At 39.1% G+C, this 27,187-nt stretch overlaps 3 protein-coding genes across 4 annotated transcripts; 2 read left to right on the top strand and 1 right to left on the bottom strand.

Moving 5' to 3' along the window:
* Positions 1-856: 856 nt before the first annotated feature.
* LOC121785762 (cell division protein FtsZ homolog 2-1, chloroplastic-like) lies at positions 857-3,834 on the top strand. Of its 2 annotated transcripts, XR_006047049.1 has the most exons (5): positions 868-1,366; positions 1,934-2,233; positions 2,487-2,577; positions 2,986-3,305; positions 3,571-3,834. XR_006047049.1 is itself a non-coding variant. In XM_042184189.1 (4 exons), the coding sequence occupies exons 1-4, from the start codon at positions 977-979 to the stop codon at positions 3,639-3,641; spliced, it is 852 nt and encodes a 283-aa protein (XP_042040123.1). In that variant the 5' UTR covers positions 857-976; the 3' UTR covers positions 3,642-3,834. The 2 variants fall into 2 exon arrangements, 1 of the variants encoding a protein (XP_042040123.1); XM_042184189.1 differs by lacking the exon at positions 2,986-3,305 and having other exon boundaries at positions 857-1,366.
* Positions 3,835-5,341: 1,507 nt separating this feature from the next.
* Positions 5,342-6,070, top strand: LOC121786373 (protein BIC1-like). The gene has a single exon (XM_042184996.1). The coding sequence runs from the start codon at positions 5,625-5,627 to the stop codon at positions 5,934-5,936; it is 312 nt and encodes a 103-aa protein (XP_042040930.1). The 5' UTR covers positions 5,342-5,624; the 3' UTR covers positions 5,937-6,070.
* A 1,999-nt stretch (positions 6,071-8,069) lies between these two features.
* Positions 8,070-12,055, bottom strand: LOC121788072 (iron-sulfur assembly protein IscA-like 2, mitochondrial). The gene is made up of 6 exons (XM_042186944.1): positions 11,896-12,055; positions 11,564-11,797; positions 10,756-10,963; positions 10,534-10,658; positions 10,324-10,432; positions 8,070-8,382 (listed from the first exon to the last, which is right to left on the bottom strand). The coding sequence occupies exons 3-6, from the start codon at positions 10,930-10,932 to the stop codon at positions 8,320-8,322; spliced, it is 474 nt and encodes a 157-aa protein (XP_042042878.1). The 5' UTR covers positions 10,933-10,963; positions 11,564-11,797; positions 11,896-12,055; the 3' UTR covers positions 8,070-8,319.
* Positions 12,056-27,187: the final 15,132 nt, after the last annotated feature.

Here is a 27,187-nt window from a genome sequence, read left to right as displayed (position 1 = left end):
AATAGGGACTGGAGGCATCCTCTGCAGGCAACAGAGGAGCACGATTGCGATTTGCCATTGTGAGAGAGAGGATGAAGTGAAGGATAAGAAGATTTGAGAGTGATTAGGAGAATGCGGAAGCTTTTGTCACTGATACCATAATAGATTTGTGGAGACGAACTCCATGAACATGAAGAAGATTGAAGAGAAGAGAGGAAATATTTTGGGGAGAAGAATCAGTTTTATTCAATGATTGAAAAAGAGTACAAACGCAGCTTATATAGCTGAAACACAATTAACCAACTCAGCTAACTAACTAACTAACACTAGCAGTCATTTAACTAACTCTAAACTAACAAAGCAATTAACTCTTCCTCTTGTTCCACGGCTGTGCTCACGTGTGGATGATGTGCATGGAAGCTGCATGGTGGAGATGACTATGACATCATTGATATTTAGTGAATGCTACTAAATGCAGGTTTGCTTCTGCCGGCAGCGGAAGGATAAAACATAAAGAAGCAAACCCATCATACAAATTGCCTCGTATCATAATTTTGAAAACAAGAAACATTGTGTGCAAAGGTGAACTGCAAGGATTTAGCTCTGATTTCATTTAATTTTTTCCTATTTAAATTTGAATGTCGTTGGGGTTTTGGTGATTTTGCCGTTGGTTGTTACTTCTTCTAATTAAGTCGCTGACTTGAGGTATTTATTTATTTCACGTCTTTTAATTTGGTTTTTAAGGTAGTAAATGCTTATCAAGACGCATTCGTGTTAACTTTGATTCTGCTTAGTTTCCTGACCAAATATGAATAGGAGTAGGTATGATTGATGTGTTGGAATTGAGGTATAGCTGATAGGTGTTACTGCATATATAGGTGCTGTAACTCAAAAATGTGGTTCAGGTCTCCCACAGTTGAAATGTTCGGCCAATTCCCATAGTGTGAATCAGTTTCATAGCAAGGACTCGTTTCTGAACCTACACCCTGAGATCTCGATGCTTAGAGGTGAGACGAGCACTACCATGATCAACCCAAAACAGGATTCGTCAAGTGGAAATGTTACTGAGAGTGTTAGAGACTTATCTACTTTAAACAATTATAGTGAAGCCAAGATCAAGGTTATTGGCGGTGGAGGTGGTGGATCCAATGCTGTTAACCGTATGATAGAGAGTGAAATGAAGGGGGTTGAGTTCTGGATAGTTAACACTGACATCCAAGCCATGAGGATGTCACCCATCTTTCCTGAGCATCGCTTGCAGATTGGTGGAGAGCTTACTCGAGGACTCGGTGCTGGTGGGAACCCAGAAGTTGGTATGAGTGCTGCTAATGAAAGCAAAGCAGCAATAGAGGAGGCAGTTGATGGAGCAGACATGGTCTTTGTCACTGTAAGTTACTGCATTTTATTATTTCCCCCAGGCATGTCAATTCCTTGATGATTCTAGTCTCTGCGAATAATTGCAGACTTGTCATGGTAATTGCTGTGTTTGCAAAGAGAAAATTGGAACAAATTCCTGAGATCCATTCTGGAAAGATCTTCAGTTTAAACCTTCTTGTTAGGATATCTTTATAGATGCTTTCTTTCTTTCACCCGGTTAAAATAAATTTCCAAGTTTCTGACATGCAATTTTGATATGTAATGTGTGAACATATCTACAACGTCCATTAATATCTTAACCTTTTGCTTGTCCATCACAATCATTACAAATACTCAACCCAAAACCTTAGAAATTAGCTTTAGTTATTTTTCTTACACTTTCTGGCCAAAATGACAACTGTTTAAGAATTGCTTGAAATGCTAATGTTTTCTTCAAACTTCAAGCCCATTACAATTGAATTATTTAAAGGAAAAGTACATCCACCTCTATTGATATTATCCTGCAAAACTTTAGTCTTTGTGCGGTATGCTTCTCCTTGTTTAGTTTGGGCCTTCACTAGTCTTCTAATACTTGCAGGCTGGAATGGGTGGGGGAACAGGCACTGGGGGAGCCCCTGTAATTGCTGGAATCGCAAAATCCATGGGCATTTTGACTGTTGGTATAGTCACCACTCCATTCTCATTTGAAGGACGAAGAAGAGCTGTTCAAGCTCAGGAAGGAATCGCAGCTTTAAGAGAAAACGTTGATACCCTCATTGTCATTCCAAAGGATAAATTGCTCACTGCAGTTTCTCCATCCACACCAGTAACAGATGCATTCAATCTTGCTGATGATATTCTTCGACAAGGAGTTCGGGGTATCTCCGATATTATCACAGTATGGCTGATGATGTGGCATACATACAAGAAAGACAATAGTATCTCATTGTCATGCATCAGCTAAGTAGATTTTGTTGGTGGCTTACACGCCTGAATGATTATGTGGCTCTTGTTTGCACATGATAGTATGTGCTTCGCTTTGTAAATTTTCCGGTTTTCCGGAACTTATTAAGTTGCTCTTTACATGACTCACTAATTGACCTTCCAATTGTTAAGAGAATGAGATTCAAATTCACTTTCTGTTTTTGCAGATTCCAGGGTTAGTAAATGTAGATTTTGCAGATGTGAGAGCTATTATGGCTAGTGCCGGTTCTTCATTAATGGGAATCGGAACTGCTACAGGTATTGTTGAAAAATTGTTTGGCCTTTCATGGTAGTAATGTTACTTTCCCCAATCTTAATAATTCTGCATAGTCATGCAAAGTTTTTTGGTTCTTTTACTAAAAGATTATAGTACTAGTTTCCCTTTTCGAAGTTATACATCCATCTCTTTGTGTTGATTAATAAGGTTCTATGACTTTAGAACAAAGTTGTTACTTGTAAACACAAATACCAAATTGATATTATACGTAGCATACATTGAATTTATGAAAAACCTATGGGTGCCACTTAAGCAATACATGGAGATTGGTGCTTCTAAACAGGACTACTTGCTAGAGTAGTTTAGATAGGTTTCTTTCCTGAACATGTTCTAGAAAGAATTGGTTCTTTTCTGAACATATATTAGAAAATTCTTTTGCCCACTTATAGGTTTGGCATTTTAAAAGTTTGTATGGGTTGGAGGTGACGTTGCAGTGCCCATCCAATTCTTCTGAAGCCTAGAAACAGCCACAAGGAAAATCTTCCAGAGAGATCATATTTTCACATGATTATCTGTGCTCCAACAATCACGATGAAGATAAGATAACAGTAGAGTTCATAAAAGATCCACTTCCCATTAGAAATACTTGAATTCCAAGCCTGTGCAGATTTGCACTGGGTTTCTTTTCATTGTTGTCTTTCTTCACTTTTGGGAGGAGGAAATTGGGCAGTTGAGATATATGCTTGAGTAGCTGCCAACCCGACATTTAGTATGCATTTTTTTGTTTTGGTTCCCCTCATTATAATATTGTCAGAGTGGTATACTTGTTAATTTTATCAAATGAGTTGATAAAGGGGTAAAAATATGCTCCATTTGTAGAACAGTAAAATATAGATATAAGCGGAAAAGTAAATAGACATAGTAGAGAAAGTAGTAGTGTATTTGGGGTGTCATATATATATATCTGCCTCAAAAAGAGATGAATTACATATATCTTTAGTTATTGAGCATGTGTGGTTATGAAATAATGGCAGGCAAATCTGGTTGGGCAAGCAGATTCAAACAGACGGTCTTCGTCGTCGTTTCTAGAAGGCGGTGCTGTTGAGATACCTGAGTTCTTGAGGAAGAAAGGACGGTCTCGCTATCCAAGAGCTTAATTACTTGTTCTTCTTATCATGCTTCTGTATAGGATAGGATTTTGGTTTTTCTTTCATTCAGTTTATTAGCTCCACATCCTGTCAAATAAAATGAGGATATTTTATATGTATACAAGCTATCTCTACTTCTTTTCTTTCAAACAGCCCCACCCTCAACTTGCGATTATTATTTCTTAATGTTTGTTTTGAAACACAATCCTTTGAATGTTAAAGTTCTGGTTGACCATGTTTTATACATTTGTTTTGTTTCACTAAGATGTTATCATAAACAAGTTTCTTCTTGTTAAGTGAAAAGTGCTTTATGTAAATTACAAAATATGCCAAAATGTTTGATAGCCAAATGCCAAGGACTCGGTTATCAAAATAATGTAATTTTGGAGGGCAGTCTGCAATTTGTTTACTTAAATGAAACAGAAAATAGAAAACTGCTACTCCCTCCGTCCCACTACAAGTGAGACGTTTCTATTCGGATGTTGTTTTGCAAAAATGATATAGATAGTTAGAATAAAGAGAAAGTAAAGTAAGTAAGAGAATAATGTAAATATGACTCTCTTATATACTCCCTCCGTCCCCTAATAGGAGTCGTTCTTTGACCGGGCACGAGTTTTAAGAAATGTAGAGAAAAGTTGGTTGAAAAAGTTAGTGGAATGTGGGACCCACATTTTTATATTGGTTTTATAATAAAATGTGAGTGGACTGAGTTTGTGGAATGTGGGGCCTACTACCATTTATGGTAAAAATGAAGAATGACTCTTAATGGGGGACGGCCCAAAATGGAAATTAGCGACTCTTATTCGGGGACGGAGGGAGTATTATTTTTTCTCTTATTTTACTTTCTTTCTGTCACTCTAACTAGTTATTATCATCTTCGCAAAACAACGGCACGGCTGAAAAGAAATACCTCACTTGTAGTGGGACAGAGGGAGTACTATTCTAGAACGTTTGTATAAGAAAGACAAGTTAAAAAAAAACATAAGGACAGTTTAGATTTTGACTATACAAACATCATTCAAATTTGGAGGTGTCTAAAAAAAGTTATTTTTATCTATAATGAGTGTAAATTAACTGGAATTTGGATATAGCGAAATAACTATACAAAGGGTTAAGTGACGAAATAATGATTGGAATATCTTGGCCACATCTTGGGTAATGGTGTTAGTGTATTTTTATTTCTTTGGCACTAATAGTTTTATAAAAAAGATTTTAAAATCAGATTTTTTTTTATTTTAAACAAATAAAAATAAATGAAAAGGAAACGAACCGTGAAAATTGATCAAGTAATAATGATTCGAAAATTATTGAAGGCGATGGCTAGCAGACAGAAAATATCTATGATGAAAGTTGCATCCAAACAAGTCCCCATCTTGACAATAAATAATTGATTTGTTTGGCTGCAACTAATACCAGTATCAATTCTTTTCATGGTCCTATCATCTACTAATATTATTCCAATTACATTTTCTCATTCTCTTTTATTTTACCAATAATGCATTAAAATTTGATATTGTTCTCAAAGAACGTATGTCTACGGGACTAAGAGAGTATGTAATAATGAATCTAGAGCCATAATATTGGGTTAACAAAATAGTAGCATCCATCTCAAGGATGAAAATGTGATTAATGAAATTGGTGGGGTGATGAATGCAAGTTGTGATGGTGGTGGAGGCAATAATAGTGTAGAAAGAAAGAAAGAAAGAAAGGTTTTATGTGTGGGACTATTCCAATTTGCAACCATAGCCTCTCTTTTTTGGAAGAAAAGCAAACCCACACAAATTCGAAAAGAATCTCAATAGATACAAGTACACTTTCAGCATACCATTCATTCTCACACTGTATCCCCACATTCATTTTCTCTAACTATACACACACACACACAAACATCTAAAGAGAGCATTTAGTGGTTGTGTGTGTCTGCTAGATCGATCTGAAAAATGGAGGAGAAGCAGATTGCATCGAAGCAAGGAGGCGAATCGAAATTAGGGCACGAGAAGCGAAGAGATCGTCCATCGATCGCTGAGGCTGAGGCTGCGGAGAGCGGGCGGGAGAGGCTGAAGAGGCACCGGAGGGAGGTGGCTGGGCGGGTGTGGATACCGGACATGTGGGGGCAGGAGGACTTACTCAAGGACTGGATCGATTCCACGGTGTTCGACGCCGCCGTCAGGAGTGGAGGGATTACGTCGGCGAGGGCGGCGCTGATGGATGAAGGGAGGAGAGCCGCCGCTAGGATACAGAACAGTTGTTGATTTTTTTGAGTGCTTTATATTTCCATTATTTGCCGCCACTCAAATTTTTCCATGTTAATATATGTAATGTACTCATATTCCATTCCACACATTTTTATGACAATTCATCAATAAACATTTTCTAATTAGCCCCATATGCAGATTACATGCATTTGTGATTTCAAAACCCTAATCATTTCATTAATACTGGTGCACCATGCATAACTAGCTAGCTAAGTATATGTACTACATTTTGTTTGTAAATTCATGAGATTAAATCTCCAATTTTGAATCTTATTGTTTTAAAATTGCAATATTGTTTAAATCTTTGGATAGGATGTAAATTTGATTCTTCTAATTTGGATTTGGACAATTGAAATTCAAAATTAACTTAGGGCTCCAAACCCTAGTCTGTCATTCGGGTTTATAAACTTCACATAGCTCGACATTCTTTTTTCATCCAAATTATCTACAAAAATCCTTCAACTTTTTTTTTTATATTCTATACAATGGACCTAAACTACTCCAATCCAAACATCACTTATGAAAGCATCCACAATGGGACGGATGTCCCGGCGCACATCCCCGATGGACTTCCCAAAAACACCTCATGTCACGTCATAAGGACATCCCACTGCACCGCCACGTCATAAGGACATCTCACTACACAATGACGGACATCCCCAAGGACATCCCGAGGGACATCCACAAAAAACAATAAAAAATCGGGACGTCCGTCGTGTCAACGCAATGGCGGACGTCCCGAAAAGCCGCGAAACTCTGGTGTCCGCAGCAGACGTCCGTATCCGTATGCATGCTGCCTAATGGCGGACGTCCCGCGCGGACGTTCGGCACGCTGGTCCGACATCCGCCATTGTGGATGCTCTTAGCTTAGTTCTCTTAGAGTCGATCTTACCACCCTAAACTTTGATCTTGAAAATCCACAAATAATATTATTTCCAATTTCTCCAACTTGTTCCAATGTTTCAAATGAATGGGCGTCACACTCCGCATCTCCCAGTCTTCGTTCAGCGTCTCCCCGAGGTCTCAGTGTATTCTAACTTTCCGACCAAGCGGAGATTCCCTTAGGCAGTGATGTACATGTGCATATTTAGCGGACAAAACCTGAATGGTCTTTGAATGCTATACCGACGTTTAAAGATCCATTCATTGCAAACTCCTAATTAAAAAGCTCGGTCTTAGTTGGTAGATACAACAAGGAACAGATCCTGAAGGCTCAATTGACTGCAAGGCTCATATGCTTCGAGCCAACTTTGATTGAGTCATCTAGATCCACAACTTTTGTGTCATTTACAACCACGTGGAAATCCAATGGAAGAACGACTCCAGTTAGACACTTATATCAGGATGACAACATGAAGCCTCGAGACCTTGGAGAAGGTGTGCTACTATGAGTCCATGAGAAGTGGTCTGATAGCGATCTGAAAGTTCGCCATGCACGACTGATACACCATATATAGGCAAAGGAACGGGTGGTCAAGCAACAATGCAGGCAAGAGCCCAAGTATAAATATGGGCCAAAAGATGGCTAAGTGTAAAGGGGAAGGGAATGCGCGCCGTCCACAAAAGATTAAGGAAATGAAGGCGCAAATTGAAAAATCGAATTACAAATGTTTAATGGCAGTGTATTACAAAACCCTGTGGTGGTTTATTCGTTTTGATTGAAAATAACTTGGTTGTTGTATGGTGTATAATTCAGTGTAACATATCCGTACAGTGACACAAAATATTGAAGACTTTTACGTCGGTTTAGGACAATTTCGACAGTTATTGCCTTACAATCAATCCATGTAATGCTTAAATATTTTGCTGACTATTTAGATGTATAAAATAGATTTGCTTAAAAAAACATATTTTGTATTTCTTTAACACAGAGATAAGAAATGCAAGGAAACTAAACAAATGGAGCAGCATCTCAACTCCTTATTGATTTTCAAGGACAAGGCTTCACTCACCGTACAGTATTTATTATGTAAGAAAATTGCTATGGTGTTTGGAATGAAGAAGCACTAATGAAGGGTACAAAATTGCCTAAAATGCATAAGACTACTCCTATACATGTATACGATGGGCATTAATCATTGCAGAACTGCAACTCAGCACAAAGAGAACTGACGAGACTTTCTCAGTTTCTGCTGTTTGTAAGACAAATGCATCATATTAATATATTGTATGAACAATCAATTTCACCTGACAACAAGGTGTCTTCTATATTCTAGCCCCGGGGGGGGGAGTGATAGTATGAGTTGTGTTTTTGACTTGTTTCTGTATACAACATGAAATCAGTATCAAAATAAATTTAGTTAGTCGTGCAAACCATTGACATCTCGGGAAATGTCTCCCTCCTCAGCTATGAGTCTGGAAACAGGCAGACATGAGATAGCTACTTCACCATGAAGGAGCTTTTACAGCTACAGCCACCCACTGCGCTCGGATTTGTAGATACCTGCATTTGAAACGGTAAGAGGGCTTTCTTAGAGTGATAGAATAAACAATCACATTATTGGATATTTGAAGAATAAGATGGTCATATAAGTTCAAAATTAATTAATCCATCAAAGTCTATGGTAGATTAGTTTGGATTCTATCTATAAACACCACTAGAGGGTTCATTGGTCATAGTGGAGGAACCAAAAATCAGTATTCAACTCATGTGTATTTGTCATCCTTTCTATACGAAAGAATTACAGCATTTTTATTATACGTTTTCACTCCAATGGACGGCAAAAATTATCATGAGGTATCACCGTATCAGTGTGGAAATATTATTCTTCATGAGAGTGAAAAAGAGAAATACAAAAGGTGAACTTTTTTATAGATAACTAACTCTGAGGGATTTAAAGAGAGAATTTTTCTTATCCCTTATTTTCCCTTGATAAATATACAACAAAAGAGAATCCAACATGGATAGAAATTTAATTTGTTGAGTACTAGTAATTTTTTATCCCTCCCACTACCTACCAATGAACCCTTAAGGGGTGTTTATAGACCACAATCAAGTCAATTTTATTGGAAATAAACAAAAAAGGCTTGTGAGACCCAACAACTATTGGCAGGCCTAGCCATGCTATGGTTATGCTACTAGATATAGACCAAATGTTGTGAATCAATGTTCTGTTCATTAGCAATTTCATTGACATGATGACGACACTATGTGTTCCAAGTTATCACAATCAAAACAACTACACTAAAGATCAGAAATCTCAGTCTAGCAAGGGGGTTGTAAGAAGAAAAGACCAAACACAATTGTATGCTAGACAAATTGGAGTTTCATATGGAAAATTTGCAGTTAGAAAGATGCAATTCTTTAAACCATAACAAGGTTATGGTTCTCAGGTATCCAAATTACTCTGCAGAAATCAAGCGTTGCTGAGCTGGTTATTCATAGCTGGCAATTAGCTAATTCTAATTGCGGTTGAAATCAAAATCAAAATCATAAATGCATAACCGGTGTTATAAGCAGGTGGCCTTCAAGATCAATATTCTAGCAAACAGCAAGGAAGTGTTAGGTTGCCATGAAAGAAGCTATTGTACACAAGTAATTTGTGAAACCAAAAAGCGGTGAAGAAAGAAACACCTCCAATAGATAATGAATCACCATGTATAAGGCTTCAAAATATCTAATAGAGCATTGTTGTGTTTACATTGGACCAAGGGGACAGAAATGGTAATATAAATTGTGAATTGACTGCCAAAAGGGTGACATGTTACAGATAGTTTGATGAAAAATTGACAATTATGAGCAGGGAGGGTATGTGACGGAGGAAAGAAACAATTGGAATGAGCTAAGTGTATATAAATAACAAAAAGAACTCTTTCAAAATTTAGGAGGGTTTTGAGTTTAAAAGGAAGTATGAAAATGGCATAGTTTCCATATCTTATGTAAAATAACATGAAAGTAGTACTCATATTTCACTTTGCAACTTTAGAAATTACGAAATTATTAAAGAAAAATACACAGTATTTAAACAGATAAGCGAATCTGACAACCTCACATACATGGATGTAAATGTTTGCAAAAATCTGGATCGATTGTAATATCTTAGAACTTCTATGACTTTGAAAAGGAACAGCACGTCAAATTAGACAATAGAACTGATGCATCAGTACAAATTCTTGCTCCAAAGTCAGAATACTTCCGCATTAAACAAATCCAAAAGGTGATGCAAGTCCTAAAACTATATAACTTGCTGACTAGTTCTTTGTTATGTTATGTCCAAAATGTATCATCTCAGATGAGCTGAATCTCAGAAAATACAGTGAACAGAATTTGTTAGCTATTCTATCCGTATACATGTAGGACTAGCATGATAAGATCCAGATTTTACTGGCAATGGATTGATAACAGCAGCGATTAAATAGAAATAAGCATCTACCACAAACGGACCTGAAAAGAAGAGCGGATAAGCTCGTCAACATAATCAACAGTGGCTCCCTTCACAAAGTCAAACGAAATATTATCAACCACCAAGTTAACTCCATCTTGCTCAAAGATCCTGGATCAACAAAGCCTCAAAATTTAGTATAGTTCATTTGCCCTAAAATGGGTGGAAACAGCCACAAGTAAAATCTTAAGTAAAAAATGAAATCCAATAACCTGTCATCATTATTGGCCTTATCGTCAAGTGAAAAGTTATATTGAAACCCAGAGCAACCGCCAGCTTCTATACTCAAGCGCAACAGCTTCATACTGGACTCTTCAGCTTGCAACTCTTTCATTCTCTACATGTCATCCCATATACATATAATAAGCTAATTACAGACAAACCCTAATTCTGTTTTTTCAATAGATGTTTCAAGGATGGAAGAAAAAAATTACCCTAACACAGTTGTTGGTCAAACGAACTGTGTCGGTCGAGGGAGATGGAGATTCTGAGGAAGAAAGCACAGATTCTCGGAGGGCGGAGGAGGAACTGAGAAGCCTGGAATTCCGGCGGATTTGGGCAGAAAAGTAGGGCACAAGGCGATGGATTAGCGAACCTGACGAAGTCATCATGCTTGCTTCAGTGCCGGCTGATTGGGCCTATCTGAAAAATCAGATAAAATGATAATCTATTATCTTTAAAATTTTATTTAATTTGTTTGCAAGAAGAGAAAAACAACTTGTGTTAGGAATATTTGTGTTTCTGCGCTCTGCAGTTTCCATGTGTGTATGGGTTTGGGTATTATAGTAGGAACAAATATACGAATCAAAATGTTTACTCCGATTTTTCTTGAACAGTTAAGAGAACACAAGCACTTCGAAAAAAACAGACAACTCTCAGATACTATGATTAGGAGTTCTAGACATCCTATTCTATTTTGGCTTGATTTGTCAGTCCAGATTCCAGAAGGCCAAACATTCATGGGCAAATGAGTCTCCTACCCGAACAACCCCAACCCCAGAAAAACATACAGAAATAGAATAAATATCAAAACACGAAATTAATGGAAACATATGGGAACAGAAATCGAAAGCAGAATTACAAAATTATAAACAAAATTGATTGTTAACTGAACAAACGCCAATTACAGCCAACAGAACAAGGCATATCATTTGCAAAAGAATTTTGCATAAACAGGAAACCTATGGCTATGGATGAGCTGATTGAGATACAAAACAATATGTTGGAGAATTCTTAGCTTACCTGATTAATTGCAAACGGAGGCGCCGGCTGATTGGCCTAAGCGACTGGGAAGGAGCCACGGCGAGTCTGTGATTACTACTGGAAGGGGGGTGACGAGGGTGAGGTTGGGGGGACGGCTAACAAGCTTGTTGTTTGGTGGAATTCGGTTGAACCGTATAGAAATCGTAGAAATTGATTTCTGTCTACAACTTTACCGTACCTATCTTCAGCTTCTATCGTGCAAATAACAGCTACCTGCAAGTTAATACCCAAAGTTAGATATGAACAAGACATTGGTTGGCCCTTTCAATGAAAGAGTAAATAAATAGAGGAGGGAGAAAAATCAGACATACCGCAGCCGATTAGGGCATCCAATCCATCGGTTTTCTCTGTTTTGTGGTGAAATACTGATACGAAAATGGATTGAAAATGGAGTTTGAACGATTCGGCTCAGAGAATGAATGGAATAAATAAATGGAGGGTCGATAACATAGAATTGTATCTGTAGTTTGGGGAAGAAAAGTCGAAATAAATTAAGAATAAAGATAAATTTAAAAAATTGTCTAAACAAAATACCCTTAAATTTTAAACTGGTTTTTATTTAAACCGATTTTCTTATCAATCATTATTTCTTTGCTATATTACCCCTTCTTTTATATTTATAAAGTCAAATCACTCTCAAATTAGATTAACTAGTATTACACCCGAGCTATGCACGGGACATAAGAGTTTCAAATAATGAATAATAAATATATAGAAAATAAGAATTGAAAGCAATATGGAGATTTAAAAAAACAGAAATGTATTTATCTTGCCTCACTCAAAAGGAAGAATTTACTACTCCTCAGTTAATGAAACATTTATGCAATTTTAATTTATAATCTAAGTGAAGTAAAAACAATAAAATTAATGACAAAATAAGATGTGTGACTAATGATCAAAGAGTATGAATTAATTAGAATAAGATATACAAATAAAGAAAATATGTGTGAGTAAAGATGTTTATTGAAAGTGCTATGCAAGTCATTAATCCAAATAAAAGGTAAAATAATATATAAATTTAATAGCTTAATTTATAAAAAATTAATTTGAAAAAAATATATGGAATATTAAGCATATCCACATTAAATATATGAATAATTTAAATCATATAAATTTAAAACTTCTTTGAGAAGTCAAGTTAGAAAATTTGTATTATCCAATAATCACATTTTAGTTGACTGTTTATTTCTTTCTTTTAATTTCAGACCATAGCATAACTTGATATACATTTCCAAAGACTAAATGAATTTTTTATATTGGAAAGAATAAATTTCTTACTTCCCGCCACATATACGTATAAAAAGTAAATTACTACTATCACTTAAAATAACGATAATATTTTATGCATCTTGTTTGTTTTGAATAATGTGAGAATTTACACTACTCTTTATATTAAGAAGTTATACTAAGTTAGATTTAATTTTAAATGTATATAATGTCATCTTATTCCTTAGTTTAATCTATAAACTTAGTATTATTGTTTAATTAGAGGCGAATTAAAATATAAGAACTAAAAACTTTAATTGAGTAAATATAGGATGAAAATTGTAAGCATTACATATATGTGTTATCGTTTAGCTTGTGAATTAATTAGGAGAAAAAGTATTGCAATAAATGATTAAATCTCAATTTTAACCTAAATAAATGGAAGGCAAACTAAACTCTCTAGCACAATTTCAATTTAACTCAAATATAAGGCTAATTAATATATAAATTTAATAACTTAATTATAAAAAAATTTAATGGTAGTGCACTATTTAAATGTATTTTAACACTTCTTCAAGAAGTTAGCATTTTATTGGGCTATTATTTGTCCAATTGTTTTTGCCTTAAAAAATTATTTTTGAGTAGAAGACACCCCATCTTTCCATTTTCCCTCTAAAAAGAGCATTAAGGACTTTTCATCAAACTTGCACTTTAGATTAGTATAGATTGTGAAGTATATGGTATGAAATTCTTGCACAATACAAACTGTTCCATTATTAATCCAAATTTCAAATTGTGTTTCTTAAACAAATCAATTTAATATTTAGCAAGTCCCAAAATTTAAAAATTATAAGATTTTTAAATATTTTAAACTTATTTCTTAAAGTGCTTGAATCCTCAAAAATTTGAGTAATATTCATGGCCAACAGTACCAATGATATTTTATACTTCTACCAATGGAAGATCCAGATATTTTAAATTGGGGGTACAAATTGTATGATAAATAAACGTACAACCTTTCAAAAAATAATACATTAAAATATAAAACAAGATAAAATAAATTATATACTACATATAAACTACAACAAAATAGTAAAAAAGAAAGAACGTAAAAAAAACTTACTATGTACTAATATAAGTTAACGGAACTAGTATAGAAAATAGAAACACAATAATAATAATTATATAAAAATAGGGCCACAGAATGATAAACATAAAAAAATAGGGACATAGACAAGTGAGACAAGGAGGAATCAAACTAGGATCTCTCCTTCAAGGAGAGAACACGCCAACCACTGCACCATCAATGATTTTTGTAATATCAATCTCAATACTATATTACATATGAACTGATTTGGGGGTACAATTGTACCCCTTGTTCTATGCTAGCTCCGCCAGTGACTACTACTAAGTGTACCACCATTTAATTTCATTTAGTTTTTGGTCTTTAGTTTCTTGTTTCAGTTATTATTGTAGGTTATAACAATACCGATACATACATTGAGGTTCGTTTCTTTTAGTTGTTCTGAGAATCTCAAATATATTTTTGGCAGGTGTATGGGTGTGTTGAGGAACTCAAGCATCTACACCTGTAGGGGCGCTGTTTATGGCCGATTAATCGTGACTCTATGTATACTTTGTTTAAATAGTTTACTATTTGCCTGCATATTAGCAGATTTAATTCTTTTATGTAATATTGGCTTTGTATTCAATTGATTCTGTGCGCATTTTGTACAACTTTAGTTTTAGTTCATCTCTAATTTGGACGTTAGCTATTTTAGCAAATCTGTTGTCAAATGGTATTAATAAGAGATTTTTCTTTTTTATGTAAGTTAGTTAATAAGAGATTTTTCAGTACGAGGGGGAAAGTTACTCTTAAAGATGGTAATCGAGAGAGGTGTATCAAGATTGGTAAGACATAATTTATGTAAAGAGTAGATAGGAAAAAGTTTGTATTTTCTTGTGTATTCCAAATGTTCATCACCCTAGAATTTATAGGGTGAATGAGAAAGTTCTAGTACACTAATAAATGTAATTGGTACTCTACACAACTTAGGAACTCTCCATAAAGAATGTGGGCGGCATATTAATGTCGTCTACTTTTCCAATACTCCCCCTCAAGTTGAGTAACGGTATCCCCATACTTAACTTGCCAAGGAATTCTTTGAATTTTGTAGGACTCAGCGCTTTGGTGAGAATGTCTGCCAGTTGTTCTTCGGATCGGACAAATGGGAACTCGATAATCCCGCTTTCAAGTTTCTCTTTGATAAAGTGACGATCGACCTCAACATGTTTAGTCCTGTCATGCTGTACGGGATTTTCTGAAATGCTGATTGCAGCTTTATTGTCACAGAAAAGCTGACTTCTCCGTGTCGGTGGGAATCCAATTTCTGTTAATAATCTTCGAAGCCAGAGTATCTCCATTAGACCGCTTCTGATCCCTCGGAATTCAGCTTCTGCACTTGACAAGGCAACCACTTTCTGCTTCTTGCTCCTCCAAGTGACTAAATTACCCCCAACAAAGGTAAAATATCCTCCAGTTGATTTTCTATCAACTGGATTGCTTGCCCAATCTGCATCGGTGTATCCATCAATTTCCAAATCTTTCTTCTTTTCTAAGAATACCCCATAACTGGCTGTTCCCTTTAAATATCTCACAATTCTCATGACAGCATCCATATGGTCTTCCTGAGGTTGATGCATGAATTGACTGACGACTCCAACTGCATATGTGATGTCGGGCCTGGTATGAGAAAGATAGATAAGTTTACCTACTAACCGTTGATATCTTTCACGGTTTGTAGGCTTAGCTCCATCCACTATCTTCAATCCATGGTTGGGTATCATTGGAGTTTCAGCAGGCTTGCAGTCTAGTAGTCCCGTTTCAGCTAGCATGTCAAGTACATACTTCTTTTGCCTTAGGAATATTCCGTGCTTGGATCTCAACACTTCAATTCCTAGGAAGTACTTTAAAGCTCCCAAGTCCTTCATTTCAAACTCTCTGAAAAGATTCTCCTTTAGATTTTGGATCTCTTCGGCATCATCTCCTGTTATGATCATGTCGTCAACATAGATTATTAGACATGCCATTTTGCCGTTCCTCTTCTTTAGGAATAGTGTGTGATCTGAATGGCTTTGTTTGAAGCCATGTTTGAACATTGCCTGGCAAAATCTTCCAAACCACACTCTGGGGGATTGCTTTAACCCATAAAGGGTCTTTCTCAGTCTGCACACCTGTCATTTTCCAAATTCTTCACAAAAACCTGGGGGGACCTCCATGTAGACTTCCTTGTCTTTCTCAAGTTCTCCATGAAGAAAAGCATTTGTAACATCAAACTGGTATAATGGCCATTCCTTACATGCAGCTACAGATAGAAGTGCTCTCACTGTATTTAGTTTGGCCACAGGGGAGAAAGTTTCTTCGTAGTCTACTCCATACACCTGAGTATATCCCTTAGCAGCCAATCTTGCCTTATATCTCTCGATTGAACCATCTGCACGTCTTTTTATGGTGAAGATCCAACGACATCCTACTGGTTTCTTTCCCTCAAGTAGAGTACACTTCTCCCACGTTTCATTTTTTACCAAGGCATCAATCTCCTTCTTCATTGCTTCCCTCCAGTGCTTGTGTTTCATTGCCTCTTCGAAGGACTGCGGAATCTCTTCTTCTTCATAAAGTGCAGCTTCGAATGCCCTAGCCATTTCGGTGAGGTGTCCCAGGGTAAGATTTGCAACACAGTATCTAGATTTCCGCCATTTCCAGTCTGGCGAATATCTCCGAGGAGGAATGCCCCTTGTACTTCTTTGAGGCAATCTGTCGTGCCCTGTTTCTTGTTCCGTCGGTGGCTCATTTGTATCACTTCTGTTTTCCCTGTCACTGTCAGTGGTTTCAAGTAGGGTACCAATACTGGGATCAGAAGCATTTACCTCAGGATTCAAGGACTGGTCAGATAGCTTGGCAGTGTCCTGAAGCGGCATGTTCTGTTCCTGTGGATTTGACTGCCCGGTGGTACTGCTAACTTCCTCTGTTGGACCGATTTCTATAACATGATTTTGGTCTGGTAGGGTAGTTTGGTTGTTTTCCCCCTGACTGTCCTTCCCCTGAATGGTTTCTCCCCACAGAGGTAGCCAATTTAGTGCGTCACTGTTTGGATTTTCCGTCTCACTCTCCCCCTGACCGCTAGATTGGCTATAGAAGTATTCACTCTCAACAAAGTCACAGTTCATAGTAACATACATTCGATCTGTGGACGGGTCATAACATCTATACCCTTTTTGATTTTTTTCATAACCCAAGAAGACACATTTGACTGCACAAGGTGAGAATTTGTCACGGTCATGTTTGGGGATGTGGACAAACACGGTACAACCAAAAATTTTGGGGTCGAGATAGAGGGACGATGGTACCGAGTTTTGGGAAGAGAATACCTCTAGAGGAGTTTTGAAGTTAAGGATCCCTGTGGGAAGACGATTTAAGAGATAGACGGAAGTTGCGATAGCTTCTGGCCAGAAGGATTTTGGGATGTTTGATTCAATGAGGAGGGCACGGGTGATTTCTAGGATATATCGATTTTTCCGCTCGGCTACCCCATTTTGTTCTGGTGCATAGGCACATGAAGTTTGGTGGACAAGGCCATTTTCAGTGAAGAAAGATGTCATCTTAGAGTTCACGTATTCCCTCCCATTATCCGTTCTAAGGATTTGAATTCTAGAGTTATATTGGGTTTGGACAAGACGATAGAACTCAGTAAATTTCTCGAAAACTTCTGATTTTGTTTTCAAAAAATAAATCCAAGTCATACGCGAAAAATCATCAACAAACGACAAAAAATATCGAAAACCTTGTCCTCCAGTAACTGGAGCAGGGCCCCACACATCAGAGTGAACCAAAGCAAAAAGGGATTTTTCTCTAGTTTTGTTTAATTTGAAGGAATGTCTATGACTCTTTGCTAAAACACAAGTTTCACAATTCAAAACATGCGTAGAAGAAACTAACTCAGGAAAGAGTAGACGAAGATAACCTATGGATGGATGCCCTAACCGGCGATGCAAGAGCCAAATCTGTCTGTCAGTTAGTCCGTGAGTCAGCATCGCAGTACTCTGTTGGGCTATCTCATCCACATAGTACAATCCATATCGCTCAGTGCCACGCCCAACTATCGTTCCCGTCTTGATATCCTGTAACGTACAAAAATGAGGCTGCATTAGCAATTTGCAGTTGAGATCTCTTGTTACATGACTAACAGAAAAAAGTTTGTGGGATAATGAAGGAACATAAAGACAGTTCGAGAGGCGAAGTGTTGGTGAGATAGTGACAGTTCCCGCCCCCTCTACTTGTGCTAACTCCCCACTAGCTGTTTGGACAAAATTTTTTGTGGATTGAGAAATATCGAGGAAGTCCGATGCATCAAAGGACATGGTATCGGTTGCCCCACAGTCAAAAATCCAATGGTAGTCTTTAGGACCTATGTTTGAGGAAGATGAGTACGCTAAAGCTTGGAATGTGTTTGTACAAGTAATGGAAGGCTGAAATTCAAAATGTTGGGGTGTATTTTCATTTTTGTCAAAAGTTCGGAGTGTATTTTCGGAAATTCGGACACAAGGGGGTTTTTTCTGCAATTTTTTGGTCAACTGGGGCGGATTTGGTAATATTAGAATTGACTTGGGGGGGTTTTGGTAGGGATTTTTTGGGTGGGGTTTATTTTGGGATTTTCTCAAACTTGAGGGTCTTATTTGCAAACTGTTTTTAGAAAACTCCAAAATCGGACACTCCATCCTAGCCGCCTCCCCTTCATTCTCCTTCACTTCTTCCCCCTTTCCCATCGCAAAGCCGCCGCCGCCGTTGATGCTCTTCCTCCTCAAAGCTGCCGAAGCTGCGGGCGCCGGCGGCGACTGCGCCACCGCAGCTGCTACACTAGCCTTCGGTACAGGTACGATTCGAGCAGCTTTCTCCACATCCTCCTTATGCTGCTTCGCCAATTTCTTCGCAAACGACGTCGCCACCACCTTCCTCGGTGCCGAAGCAGCTGTAATCGGAGCAGCAGGAGCCGGAGATTCAGCTATCAAAACAACAGGAGTCGACGGAGGAGGTTTAGCCGCCGACGCTCCTTTACCCTCTGAGAGTTCTAGCGTCGGCGCCGCCGGCTGCTGACTGAATACTCCGAGATGTCGATTGGAAGGAGGTAGAGGGTTTAGGGTGGTAGGATCGCCACTGCTGATCTTCTTCGGAGTAGTGGCAGATTCGCCGCTGCAATCGTCGATCTACTGCAGCAGCCGCTTCTCCCCCTGCTGCCAAGCGTGCCTGTGGCTGTCGAAAATCTCCACGACTCTGGCGTTGGCCTTGGAGTCTTTCCTCCTTGAGTGGAGCTGCTTCAGCTGCTCCTCCGCTTGCTTTAGCCTAAAGGTGAGAACTTTATTCTAGGTTTGGTAATTGGAGAGTAATTGGATTGAGTTCTTGGGCAAGAACCCCAGGAAGATTGTGAAGCTCAGGCCCAGATAGGTGGAAAGGAGATGGAAGCTTTCTTGGTGTTGGGTTTCTTGGATTTTTGGTTCTTCTTCTTGGGTGGATTTTTGGTTTTGATTTGTGTTGGCTTTGTACAAATCAATTAGATTTGAGATAGACTCGAACAATAGCTCGAGAGTGTGTATTTGACTGACCTCCATTTGAGGTTTTTTGTTGATTTCCTGCTCTGATACCATCTTAAAGATGGTAATCGAGAGAGGTGTATCAAGATTGGTAAGACATAATTTATGTAAAGAGTAGATGGGAAAAAGTTTGTATTTTCTTGTGTATTCCAAATGTTCATCACCCTAGAATTTATAGGGTGAATGAGAAAGTTCTAGTACACTAATAAATGTAATTGGTACTCTACACAACTTAGGAACTCTCCATAAAGAATGTGGGCGGCATAATGAATGTGGGCGGCATATTAATGTCGTCTACTTTTCCAACATTTACATTATAAATAAATGTAGAAGATACAAGTTGCGAAGCTGGGTTTTGCTTTTGTAAAGTTAAAAGGTTTCGTGTTCATATTATCCCGTCTTGATTCTTCAATTTATAACCACATTCATACCGACATTTTAATTTTATTAGCATCTTATTACAAAATTTGAATGTTGATGATCTTCTACGGCAACTGAAGTGGGAAAATTATAACCAATAATCATAGTACTACCTTAGGATTGGATTATGGAGGAAAATCAATCCCATTTTGTTAATGGTAGTATTAAAATATTAGTAGTGCCCACAGAAAAACATTATATTCCGTTTGAACATTATTTCACCATTCATCTATCAAGATTTATGGATCAAATTTATTTGATATTTCCTCTTCACCTTGGGTTTTATTTGCTGAGGATATATTATCACACTACAAAACATCGAAATCATATGAATGTTTCACTTTCTAAATATCGGCCTTATTCCAAAAAATAAACGTCAAAATTTGGAGTCATATTTGTATTTTATAGACACAAAATATAAGAGTTAGTTTTTGCTAAAAAAGAAACGTGAAGTACATTATTTACTTTGTCATGTTCCAAAATAAGTCTCAACAGAGTGCGCGAATTGAAATACATAGCATAAACTAACTACAAGCATTAATTGAAATTTAACTAAGCTAAGCTACGAGATTGAAAGAACTGAAAGCGAGTAAACCGAGTGATTCTCGGATTGAAACTAGAAACAACGTCTGGCAGAACCAAAGTTGCTGTCGCGTTGAATCTCTTACGCTTCACTAACTAGAATTCTAAACTAAGCTATACTAAGAACTGGACGAGAAATTAAAGTTAACTAAGCTAAGCTAAAACTAACTAAGGAGCAGTCTCTTTTTCATGTGGTGGCACATCCTCTATTTATAGGCTCGGCACGTCTTTCAGCTGGATAACGATTTATGGCAGAAAATATTTGCTCGTACCAAGAGTGAGCAACTCTTTGATTGCCACGTGCCCTTCTTCGACGCTTTTCATAACAGAATGGTGGCCCAACTTGTCCTTTGCGTCTCATGTATCAGCACGTGTCATCTTCTTAGAGTGTCGTCCTTGATAACAGAAAGATGCGCACCGTCAGCTTTACGTGTCCTTCCTCTGGAATTCAGTGGTTCCCTCCTTGACTGCTTGATCACCCGCTTTGATCAACTCCCCCGATTTATGGCATTTTTTGCCCCTTGTACTAACTTGATCAGTTTAGCCTTGATGCCTTAGTCAAGCTGCATTCCTGCACTTTTAACACTTGTTTTTGCGCAATAACAGATCAAGTAGCGTACTTTTTACCCTTAAAGCAATGCATGAAATAGGCCTTATCAAACTGCTCACACTTAAAACACACTTGTCCTCAAGTGTAAAAGAAAAGAAAAAAAAAGATAAGGAAAATTTCAGGCATGGTTTACTCATCTCAAGAAAATAAAAGAAAACAGAAAAGAAAAACAAAATACATATTTACATAGATGCATTAGACCGAAATAAACTTACAACAATCTTACCCGAGGTCGAGGTCAATCCATTTGCCAGCAACTTATGTTTTTCCCCTTTCGCGTATACTTGATCAAGTCGTCAGTTTGTCAAGATTGCTCAATTTAAAAACCAACTGTTGGATTCACTCAGTCACTCATTCCTCACCAAAGATGTTAGGACTGTTCACTCGGTATTGCCACAAGTTTAATACTTCGAACCGGACTGCACAAGATAGTTCCTTAAGGTCTTTGTTTCGGGTGTAACTGGGCTTAAGGGGGTTAATGTATTAGGGTAAGGTCCTAGGGGTTCTAAGCTAACTGTAAAAGAAAAACACATGAGTCAAGGGACAAAAAATCCAATCATATATGTTGGATCCGACCTAACGATTTATTTTGCCATTGGGTATTTCACTTGGTCAAGAGGCGATTTCCCGCCTCACCTACTGGCTTATTTCCTTACATGGTCAGGTTACAACTTTTTCCTGCCCCTTTTTTTTTCTCAAACTTTTCTCAACTACCCCTTTTTTTTCTCGAGGATTTTTTTTAATTCCGACTTGATCAACCTGATTGACTAACTTGCTCAACCTGGCCACCCCTTTATTTTGACCTTCTATCATGGTCTTCCTCCCCTTCTTGAAAATGATTCATTTCTCTGACCCCTTTTTCTCACGTATTTGTAACGGAAAAGTATATGGAGGTAGGTCTTGATTTTAGAAGAACGAGTATGAGTGTATATGGCTCAATAAGGGTTTACTAGGGGGTTGCCTTAGTTGATGAGGCGGGTTTGTGGATCGAAAGAAATATGGCTCAATTGGTTAAGTCCTACTGCCTTTAGTCCTTACTACTTGTACAATTTTTCATCTCAATATTAAAAGTCAGCCTCTCGTAAAATTTCTTTTGTAAAAATAGTAGAAAGTGTTCTACTTTGGCTTTATAACTCAAATATAGAGAGACTTTACAGTTGGTTTGTTTCCATCATACTTGCGTCATTCAAACTGATCAAGTGTTTGCAATCAAGTTTCTACATGTAAGCATGCTGAATCCTTTCTCTAATTCTTCCCCAAAGTAATCAAGTCTTTCATTTATCCAATTTCAAGCATCCTGCCTATTATTACTAACTAATATTTTGAATTTTTCAATATTTTGACATGTATGATTTCTGGGACTAACCCTCCCCCCTCCCACTATATATGAACTCGTCCTCGAGGGACTTGATGTAGTGGAAAAATGGGTAGGCACAGGCAACGACAACAAATAAGGAAAACTTCTCACACTTAGACCAGACACTGGGCTAAGTGTGAGATAGTGCCATTAATCAAAACATGCCAACAAACAAAAAAACAAAAAAAACAAAACGCAGATTGGCAGGCAGACAAATATTACAAAAACGAAAAGGAACATGCATAACTTCTCACACTTAGACCCATCACAGGTCTAAGTATGAGGTGGAGCAGAATATCAGTTATACATACCAAAAATAAAATGAAATTGTTTCAACGGAAATGAGTAGAGATCGGGGGGGGTACTTCAACTGTTTTTCCGGTCCCTCAGGGACCTGAATTCCTTGGTAATGCCTTCGTGCGCTTGGAAAGTGGGAGTGGGGGATCATCAGACATGGTCTTCTGTGCAGTTTCGGTAGGGGAGTGCTGCATGCTGCTGCTTGGAGGGGCCGCAAGGGAAGGAAAGACTGACTGAGTTCCCTGGGCAGTTGCTCCGGGGATCTCTGTAGGAGTGCTCAACTGGGTTTGAAACGTTTGCTGCTGGACGAACTTTACCATATTCATCATCAGCAGCAGAGCCTCAGCCATCGTTTCGGCATTGATTCCTAGTGGTTCCTTAAAGCTGTGGATTGCAAATGTAGGGATGCGATACCTGTTTGAATCTCCTGGATGTTGCTCTTTAAAGCGGCCATTTCCTCTGCAATGTCGTCGCTTATGGTCGCCAGTTCCTCCGTCACATTGGTCCCCATGGTCACCGTCTTCTCTGTTATGGTGCTCCTTATGGTTGTCATTTCGTCCTTCAAGGCGCTCCCTAGTGCTGCCATGTCTTCATTCCACTCTGGCGTTGCCATTTCCGTCGGGACTCTCCCCTCCGTGTCCAAGTGTGCCTCAGCCCTGCTATCTCTATCAGTTTCTGCTGTCGCTTCTGGGCTGCCCTGCTCTGCAGCTTCTATACTTGCTTCGGCCCTGCTCCTTCTTCCAGTTCTGACGGTTGCCTCAGTCCTTTCATCCTCTACATCGTAGAAGTGGACGGCATCGTCCTTCATGTACAAGAGTCCCTTGTTGAAAAAGAAAATCAAGTTGAATAGCTCTGGGGGATTGCACATTAGAAGTGTAGGGGCGGGCTTAGGTATTTTCATGGTTATATTCCTCTATAGATAGGCACCCAGCAGATGGCAGAGATAGAGATGGTGGGATGTATGGGTAGTCAGCGAATGGCAGGCTTGGGCCAGCCAGTACCCCAAGTGGACCTTCACCCCCTTGAACATGCACCAGCCGAAATAGAGTTCAGCTGTGGTGAGGGTGGCAGTTACCTGCCCCAGTAAGTTGTAGGCGATGAAGGTTTGGGCAAAACGAAGGAGTCGGTCGGCGATGTGGATTCCCTTCGAGACGATGGGTTTGAAATATCCGCCATGCCCCTCAGTAAGCAAGTCCCAAGCCACTTGCGGGGTGAATCCCGGCATGTCTCCGGGGGGCCCAATCTGTCTTTTGTTCCGAAGGCCGTGGATATCCTCATCCATTGTGAATAGCCCCATCCTCATAGACCATTCTCGAATGCTCATTGATACCTCCTCGTTGAATAACTGGAAAGAGATAGACTCAGCAGATACATTTGTCGTTTGTTCGAACGTGAAAGAAGTGAAAAACTCTTTCGCCAGGGCAACCGGTACCTTCGCTGTACTGTGATTGAGCAACCAGTTGAACCCGATTGTGCGTATGTAGGATAGGAAATCGTCCTCTGATTCTATCTCCTGAAGAGATTCCGGGTGATAGCGCTTTCCTGACTTAGTCTGTTTCCCTTTTGCCCCGCGTTCCGCATAAATCTTTGTCTTCTGCGGGTCAGGAAAACGGGCCATTTCTTTCAAGAGTTTTTCCATGACCAACACCTCCGTCTTCTCGTAGGCAGGTTCTCCTGACCTGTCAACCTCTGCTTCTTCTCCACCGTCTTCTCCAGCTACCTCTTCTCCTTCGGTGAACGGTACACGAATAGGTTCCCTGATCTCCGCAGCTGTCCTTGGTTTTTTTGTAGGAGTTTTGGCCACCTGCTTTCCCTTTCTTCTGCGCTTAGAATGATAGCGCAAGTCCTGCGCCTCTTCTGATTCACTATTTTCCACCGGTGTGTATACCGGAATACTGCGGCGGGCTGTTCTCCTCAGCGTTCTCCCGTCTTGTCTGGTTGAAGAAGAGTCCATTTGAAAGACGTTTGAGGTAGTTGGTAGGTGAATGGTGATTTGAGAAAGGGTTTGACAAATAGGTGGGAGCAAACAAATGAGTACTGTAGGTAGTTGGGCAAAAGTAAGGTACGGATCATAAAGCGTCCTTTTATACTGATATCGCGGCTGTTGGGATCCCCGCGACTGTTCAAATCTCTGCGACTCTTTGCGTACAGGCGCATCTTTTCAGAACGCCAGCCGGCTTAGCTTCTCCTACACGCTTCTCTTGAGGACATCTTTTCACTATGACAGTTGGCGCTATCTGACACCTCTCCAATGGCTGCACACGCCCTTTCCTTTACTTCCGACTCTTAATTAAAACTTAATAAATAAAAAATAAAATAAACTATTTACACTAACTACAAGGCTTTGAACGAATCCCCCTAGGATGTCACTTGATCAGATAAAGAAGTTGTTTGATCAAACAGACTACCCATGAGTACTCGATCACTCCCTTTACCTGCTTACTGGTGATAGTTAGGTATGAGTGGTGGAATATCTTCCACCATGCCCACCCTGGTTTTATCTCGATAAGGTTTCACCCCCATGTTTATTCATTAATAAGGGTGGCGAATCATGATCACCCCCCTTGAGTCTGTGGAGGGACTAGGAAAGAGATCGAAAACATGAATAGAATGCGTATCAAGTTATATGGAGTGATAACCGAACCGATTGGATCAGTTAGCAAATGTCGTTGCCACTTAATTAATGCACTCTAGCTCTCGCCCTTTCCGCCTTGCCAAAGTAATTTATAACTCCCAATTTTGCACAACTTTAACAGTAAAGCGGCAAGTTCGGGGTCGATCCCACAGGGAAGTTGGTGTGTCGAGTGTGTGAGTAGTGAACAGGGGGGGTTGGCTGCTGCCACGCTTTAATTTGAGAGTTTTAACTACTGTTTTAATGTAGACAGAATTTAAACTAGCTAGCTTGATCCACGCTAGGCTCGCCCGACTCGAGACCCGAATGGTTGAGCATGAGCACAGGGTAGCAGCAACGCTCCCTCCGTTGCAACCCGAACCTGATCCACTCGATGCTTTGCAATGGCAGCAACCACAACGACCGGAGATACACGATTGGCGGTGGCAACAACATCAACCCCACACGCAGCAGGTCCAGACACGACGTCCAACAAGCCTGGACCCACCCAGCTACTGCTGCCCGCAGACCTTCCACGCCGGTTATCAACAATGGCAGCTGAATTACCATCCGCCGGAAGTGCTGCACATGCAGCCAACGTACCAGCCACCGCAGTTCAACCGATCGCTGAGCCCCTGCACGACGTCGCTGCCTGCCATTACCCAGCCACAATCCGGTTCAACGCACCTGCCTCAACAGTCCCGGGAGTTTATTGATTCGGGGCAGCCGCGATATCTTAACAATATAACCAACCTCTTGGTTCGATCGCCCTCTCCTACCCAACTTGCTGCCGTAAATGATTACAACGAGAACATTGATGATAAAAATATAGCAGCGAAGAACATTGATAATACTCCCACGATGGTATTAAGTGAGGATATTCCCGAAGACATTAACGATGTTTCTAACAATGCTAGTCGCAATGATGGTGTTTCTCTTGATGTTCTAGACGACGAGCCCTATAAAGAGATTCTTGTGAACGAAAATATGATGCCTCAAGTGCTCGTTGAGGCATATGATGACAAGATTGGTGATGGAATTATTGTTCCAACACATAGTGAATTGGAGATAAAATATGATATAGAGACTTTGCTTGAGGAGAATGTCGTCGGCTATGCGGATATCTGTATTCACGTTAAGGGCCTATCTAATAGAATTATTGGAGCAACAAATATTAAGAGCTCAAGATCCCATATATATATTATGTTCACCAACATAATTGAATCATGGTGTCAGTCTAGCAAGCAAAGTTTGTTCCATTATCGGCACCAACCGTGCACGTTTGATCCAGGAGGGAATAGGTCGCCAAAGCTTTTGTTCGTGAAGCTCTTCATTGTGTCGTGGTTCCCACCTTGAGGACAAGGTGGATTTTAACAGGGGGGAGTTGATACGTAGAATATCTCTACGAATATCCCCAAATCTCTCTTATTTAGTTTAGTATTGATTTAGCATATATTTCACATATATTCTTAGGATCTTTATTTTCTTGCTCATTAAGTTAGGCTAGTCTTATAAATAGGAGTATTTGTATCCATTATCAGGCAATCAAGAAATAACATATTTTATCGTTTTCTTTAATTTTCCGCAAACACTAGTTTTGGAGCTGATCCCGGGGAAAGCCCGTGACGTCCACTTTTATCCCTCCGTCGCCGACCACTCGTCGTCGTCGGAATCTTGTTAAGGGAGTGCTCCCTTAACAGTTGTACTGTTGATTTCCCCGTAGGTGTGGTGGAATGTACATGACCATCTGGTTGTTCGGTTGCCTTCCCTGGTTGGTAAACTGAGGGCCTGGCTGCTTGTATCCCCAATTTCCCTCCGGTTGTCTGCTTGACCAGTTGGGCTGTCCTCCACTGGCCCAGTTTCCTTGAGGTACGT

Source organism: Salvia splendens, chromosome 22 (genome assembly GCF_004379255.2).
Source record: "Salvia splendens isolate huo1 chromosome 22, SspV2, whole genome shotgun sequence".
NCBI classification, from domain to species: domain Eukaryota; kingdom Viridiplantae; phylum Streptophyta; class Magnoliopsida; order Lamiales; family Lamiaceae; genus Salvia; species Salvia splendens.
Note: the sequence above shows the minus strand (reverse complement) of the source record. Positions and strands in the feature narration are given on the sequence as shown.

Excerpts from the sequence above, each read along its gene's own strand:
- LOC121786373 (XM_042184996.1), top strand. The coding sequence starts at position 5,625 with ATGGAGGAGAAGCAGATTGCATCGAAGCAAGGAGGCGAATCGAAATTA.
- LOC121788072 (XM_042186944.1), bottom strand. The coding sequence starts at position 10,932 with ATGATGACTTCGTCAGGTTCGCTAATCCATCGCCTTGTGCCCTACTTT. Across the intron at positions 10,433-10,533 it reads AAGGCCAATAATGATGACAG|GATCTTTGAGCAAGATGGAG; the intron begins GTTATTGGATTT and ends TTGTTGATCCAG. Across the intron at positions 8,383-10,323 it reads TTATCCGCTCTTCTTTTCAG|GTATCTACAAATCCGAGCGC; the intron begins GTCCGTTTGTGG and ends TTTCAAATGCAG.
- LOC121785762 (XM_042184189.1), top strand. The coding sequence starts at position 977 with ATGCTTAGAGGTGAGACGAGCACTACCATGATCAACCCAAAACAGGAT. Across the intron at positions 1,367-1,933 it reads CAGACATGGTCTTTGTCACT|GCTGGAATGGGTGGGGGAAC; the intron begins GTAAGTTACTGC and ends TAATACTTGCAG. Across the intron at positions 2,234-2,486 it reads GTATCTCCGATATTATCACA|ATTCCAGGGTTAGTAAATGT; the intron begins GTATGGCTGATG and ends CTGTTTTTGCAG.